At 45.8% G+C, this 6,000-nt stretch overlaps 1 protein-coding gene across 8 annotated transcripts in view; it reads left to right on the plus strand.

Annotated features, from left to right (window-relative positions):
- Positions 1–2,103, plus strand: part of LOC147092789 (NACHT, LRR and PYD domains-containing protein 3-like) — a 100,340-nt gene extending 98,237 nt beyond the window's left edge. For all 8 annotated transcript variants that reach the window (XM_085976031.1, XM_085976030.1, XM_085976032.1 and 5 more), the window contains 4 exons: positions 99–269; positions 413–583; positions 725–892; positions 1,065–2,103. In XM_085976031.1, the coding sequence (XP_085832157.1) occupies positions 99–269; positions 413–583; positions 725–892; positions 1,065–1,179 (625 nt within the window). In that variant the 3' untranslated portion in view covers positions 1,180–2,103. The remainder of the gene's footprint in view (positions 1–98; positions 270–412; positions 584–724; positions 893–1,064) is intronic.
- Positions 2,104–6,000: the final 3,897 nt, after the last annotated feature.

Raw genomic sequence — 6,000 nt, forward strand, 5'->3', positions numbered from 1 at the left:
GGATGTCTGACACTGAACATTATTATTAGTGTCAGTAATAGTGTTATTAATAAACACTGGGGAGTTACTGATACCTGTTATTTCTCTCTGATCCTCAGGCTGTATGATGTCTGTCTCACAGATTCTTGTACCGAGGATCTCACCTCCGCTCTCAGTACAAACCGGTCACTGACGGTTCTGACCCTGAGTAAAAATAAACTGGGAGATTCAGGAGTGAAACTGCTGTCTGCAGCTCTGAGGAACCCGGACTGTAAAATACAGACACTGGGGTAAGTATCAGGCTGTGTGAGATTGTGTTTATAATAACTGGATGTTTCACACTGTACATTATTATTAGTGTCAGTAATAGTGTTATTAATAAACACTGGGGATTTACTCTGATTCCTGTTATTTATCGCTCTCTGATCCACAGGTTGGCTGGTGTCGGTCTCACAGATTCTTGTGCCGAGGATCTCGCCTCCGCTCTCAGTACAAACCGGTCACTGACAATTCTGAACCTGGGTTATAATAAACTGGGAGATTCAGGAGTGAAATTATTGTCTGCGTTTCTGAGGAACCCGGACTGTAAAATACAGGAACTGCGGTAAGTACCAGACTGTGAGAGATTGTGTTTATAATAACTGAATGTCTAACACTGAACATTATTACTAGTATCAGTAATAGTGATATTAATAAACTGTATGGGTTTACTCTGATTCCTGTTATTTCTCTCTCTGATCCCCAGGCTGGATGACGTCGGTCTCACAGATTCTTGTGCCGAGGATCTTGCCTCCGCTCTCAGTACGAACCGATCACTGACGGTTCTGAACCTGGAATTAAACTCCTTCACAGACCGATCTGTCCCCGCTCTCCGCCGCCTCATACTGACCTGCAAGAGTCTGGAGCAGATCTGGTGAGTGTTTGTGTTAATGTTTAATGTAATAAATAAAATATCAATGGGATTCAGTCACTTTATTGGGAAATTTTAACCTGTAATTATTATTGAAATATTAGCCCCAGTCTCCCTGTTAGTTACAATGTTGTTCAATCTGTTTATTTCCTGTTTAATCTTTAATCTGTTTCAGGCTGAAGAGGAATCAGTTCAGTTTAACCGGTGAGAAACAGCTGAAGTCCCTTCAGGGAACAAGACCTGGACTGAGAGTTGTTTTTAAATTAACAGATTTAATTAATTTAAGCTGAGCGAGCGTCATCTCCCGTTGTGAGGTCAGAGGCCCAGCCACAGGGTGCCGAGACTCAACCGCCAGGCCCCACAGCACTGCTTCTGCAGGATATCTGGGGCTGAATGTTCCCCAATGGGGCACTGGGGAAATGCACAGACAGGAAGGGGCCAGGGTGGGGCTCAGTCTGGGCTGCAGTGCGACACTGACAATTGCACTCAATATTCCTGGGTGTCTCTCTCGGTGTGGAGTCAGAGTCTGTAACAAGTGTCCCTGTGTACAGTGTTTGTCTCCCAGTGAGTCGGACTCTGTAACAATTGTCCCTGTGTACAGTGTGTCTCTCTCCCAGTGAGGAGTCGCACTCTGTAACAAGTGTCCCTGTGTACAGTGTGTGTCTCTCCCAGTGAGTAGTCAGACTCTGTAACAAGTGTCCCTGTGTACAGTGTGTGTCTCTCCCAGTGAGGAGTCAGACTCTGTAACAAGTGTCCCTGTGTACAGTGTGTGTCTCTCCCAGTGAGGAGTCAGACTCTGTAACAAGTGTCCCTGTGTACAGTGTGTGTCTCTCCCAGTGAGGAGTCAGACTCTGTAACAGGTGTCCCTGTGTACAGTGTGTCTCTCCCAGTGAGGAGTCGGACTCTGTAACAAGTGTCCCTACAACCCTCCGAGATCTCTCCACTCCTCTGACCTGTTGCACATCCTCGATTGTCGTTGCTCCACATTGGAGCCATGACTTCAGCTGCCAAGGCCATAAACTCTGGAATTCCCTCCCTGAACCTCTTCGCAGCTCTACCTCTCTCTCCTCCTCCTTTATACGCTTTTTAAAACCTTCCAGTTTCACCGAACTTTGGGCCATCTCTCCTAAAATCTCTATGTGGCTCAGTGTCAAATTTTGTCTGAGAATTACCTTGTGTCCTTTAATTACATTAAAGCTGCTATAAAAATGCAAGTTATTGTTGGTGTCCCTGTGTTGTGTCATTAAAACTCCACCGCTTACTTCAGCTCACGCCTGGTCTCCTCGACATTTTCAATAACTGGCTTCATTTTTTTAATATATTAAAGAAACTTTTCTCTAAATTACAGCCCATATTCGCCCCCTCTGGGGGAGGCCTCAGTCGATCCCCTCTGGAGGAGGTCTGACAGTGAAAGGTGCTGTGGGATCTTTGCATCTTCTAATTCCCCTCCACTCAAATCAAGACAAGACAGGCTGGTAGGCAGTGAGAGAGACACATGATATCAAGACAGCATGCCGAATAGAAATCAAAGCAGAAAATGCTAGAAATACTCAGCAGGTCAGGCAGCATCTGTGGAGAGAGAAACAGTTAATGTTTCAGGTCGATGACCTTTTGTCAGAACCTTGACAGAATCTGACAAAAGGTAATCGAGATGAAACGTTAACTCTGTTTTTCTCTCTCTCTCTCTCCGCAGATGCTGCCTGACCTGCTGAGTATTTCCAGCATTTTCTGTCTTTATTCCCATTTCCAGCATGAGCAGTATTTTGCTTTTGATGCAGAATAGAAAGCCTGTATCTGTAGACCGCAAAATGAAAAGATAAGATGCTGAAAAACACAGCAGAGCAATGAGAGAAATGAAGCGGTGTGTGTGTGTGTGTGTGTGTGGCTTAACTGATTTCAAGTTACCTGCTGTGTGCATTGGTATTGCATCTCATGTCTGGAAAAAAAACAAAGTATACACCATTAGATCATACTGATTTAATTCCAGACAGCAATGCTGTGGGATCTTACTTTGTCTTTCTTTCAAGATCTTTTTAAAAGCAAAGCTACATATATACAACAAGCCAATTGTTTTTTTCTAGACTGAATTTTATCGAGGAATGTTTCTGGGGTGTTTCAGTGAATATCCTGCGGTGGGAACTTACTCTACCATTAAGCCGAAACCAACCAAACCAAGACAAGACTTTTGTAAAAACAACGTCTATATGTTATAATATTTAAAAAATATTTTCAGAATAATCCATTTGATGTTTTTCAGAACTGGGCTTTATTGGGGAATATGCTTGGGGTGTTTTCAGAGCAAAAGTTGCTGTTGGATCATTCCATTCATCTTATTCCATTCCACGCAAATCACAGACAGGCAGACATTTAGTTAACAAAAGTAAAGTAGATATATTATTATTTATCCCTGATTGTATTTCCTTCATTTCACTCTCTCTGTCTTTCATTTCCTCGTGGGGATCCGGATTTCTGCGGCCTTGGCTTCACTTCTTCCTGTTGGATTGTCCTCATCAAACATGGACAAAGAGCCAGGAAGGGAAATCATCAAAAATAGACACTCCCAGGCTGCACCCCTTTCAAAATGGCTGTGTGTGTGTGTGAGTGAGTTGCTGCAAAATTTTTTTTTTTAATTCATTGATGGGATGTGGGCGTCGCTGGCTAGGCCTGCATTTAGTGCCCATCCCTAATTGCCCTTGAGAAGATGGTGGTGAGCCGCCTTCTTGAACTGCTGCAGTCCATATGGTGTAGGTACACCCACAATGCTGTTAGGAAGGGAGTTCCAGGATTTTGGCCCAGCGACAGTGAAGGAACGGCGATACAGGTCCAAGTCAGGATGGTGTGTGGCTTGGAGGGGAACTTGTAGGTGGTGATGTTCCCATGTGTCTGCTGCCCTTGTCCTTCTAAGTGGTAGGGGTCGTGGGTTTGGAAGGTGCTGTTGAAGGAGCTTTGGCGAGTTGCTGCAGTGCATCTTGTAGATGGTAAACATTGCAGCCACAGTGCGCCGGTGGTGGAGGGAGTAAATGTTGAAGGTGGTGGATGGCGTGCCAATCAAGCGGGCTGCTTTATCCTGAATGGTGTCGAGCTTCTTGAGTGTTGTTGGAGCTGCACTCATCCAGGCAAGTGGAGAGTATTCCATCACACTCCTGACTTGTGCCTTGTAGATGGTGGAAAGGCTTTGGGGAGTCAGGAGGTGAGACACTTGCTGCAGAATTCCCAGCCTCTGGCCTGCTCTTGTAGCCACAGTATTTATATGGCTGGTCCAGTTCAGTTTCTGATCAATGGTGACCCCCAGGATGTTGATAGTGGGGGATTCAGCGATGGTAATGCCATTGACTGTCAAGGGGAGATGGTTAGAGTCTCGCTTGTTGGAGATGGTCATTGCCTGGCACTTGTGTGGTGCGAATGTTACTTGCCACTTGTCAGCCCAAGTCTGAATGTTGTCCAGGTCTTGCTGCATATGGACACGGAATGCGTCAGTATCTGACGAGTCTCGAATGGTGCTGAACAGTGTGCAATCATCAGTGAACATCCCCACTTCTGACCTTATGCTGGAGGGAAGGTCATTGATGAAACAGCTGAAGATGGTTGGGCCTAGGACACTGCCCTGAGGAACTCCTGCAGTGATGTCATGTGATTGAGATGAATGACCTCCAACAACCACAGCCAACTTCCTTTGTGCTAGGTATGCTTCCAACCAATGGAGAGTTTTCCCCTTGATTCCCATTGACTTCAGTTTTGCTAGGGCTCCTTGATGCCACACTCGATCAAATGCTGCCTTGATGTCAAGGGCAGTCACTCTCACCTCACGTCTTGAGTTCAGCTCTTTTGTCCATGTTTGTACCAAGGCTGTAATGAGCTCAGGGGCTGAGTGGCCCTGGCGGAACCCAAACTGGGCGTCAGTTAGCAGGTGATTGCTGAGTAAGTGCCGCTTAATAGCACTGTCGATGACACCTTCCATCACTTTGCTGATGATTGAGAGTAGACTGATGGGACGGTAATTGGCCGGGTCGGATTTAGAAACATAGAAGATAGGAGCAGGAGTAGGCCATTCGGCCCTTTGAGCCTGCTCCGCCATTCAATGAGATCATGGCTGACATCCAAATTCAGTACCCTGTCCCTGCCTTCTCCCCATATCCCTTGATCCCTTTAGCCTTAAGAAATATATCCAACTCTTTCTTGAATATATTTAATGAACTGGCCTCCACTGCCCTCTGTGGCAGAGAATTCCACAGGTTCACCACTCTCTGGGTGAAGAAATTCCTCCTCATTTCAGTCCTAAATGGCTTACCCCTTATCCTTAGACTATGACCCCTGGTTCTGGACTCCCCGGTCATCAGAAACATCCTTCCTGCATCGAGTCTGTCCAGGCCTGACAGAATTTTATAGGTTTCGATGAGATCCCCTCTCAATCTTCTAAACTCCAGTGTATTATGTCCGTGTATAATTGAGACACGGACTGCAGGAGTTGGTTATAACAGGTCTTTACTGAATGGAGACAACCTGTAACTGAAACTACAGAAGCCTGCTAGGGCCTTTTATACAGGGGTGGTCACTGCCCTTAAAGGTACATACACAACACAGTGAGTATAAGCACAATCGACACAATCTCTCCTCATACGTCATTCCTGCCATCCCAGTTATCAGCCTGGTGAATCTTCGCTACACTCCTTCCATGGCAAGAACGTCCTTCCTCAGGCACGGCGACCAAAACAGCACACAATACTCAAGGTGTGGTCTCACCAAGGCCCTGTACAACTGCAGCAAAACATCCTTGTTCTTGTACTCGAACCCTCTTGCTATGAAGGCCAACATACCATTTGCCTTCTTAACTGCCTGCTGTACCTGCATGCTTATCTTCAGCGACTGGTGCACAAGAACACCCAGGTCTCTTTGCACTTCCCCTTCTCCCAATCTATTGCCATTCAAATAATAATCTGCCTTCCTGTTTTTGCCACCAAAGTGGATAACCTCACATTTATCCACATTATAGTGCATTTGCCATGTTTCTGCCCAATCACCCAACCTGTCCAAATCGTACTGGAGTTTCACGACATCCTCCTCACAGCATAACCTCCCACCCAGTTTTGTGTCGTCTGCAAATTTGGAGATAT

The sequence above is a fragment of the Somniosus microcephalus genome, unplaced genomic scaffold, assembly GCF_052327205.1.
Source record: "Somniosus microcephalus isolate GS21.2 unplaced genomic scaffold, FLI_Smic_1.0 unresolved_chr2, whole genome shotgun sequence".
Classification (NCBI taxonomy): Eukaryota; Metazoa; Chordata; class Chondrichthyes; order Squaliformes; family Somniosidae; genus Somniosus; species Somniosus microcephalus.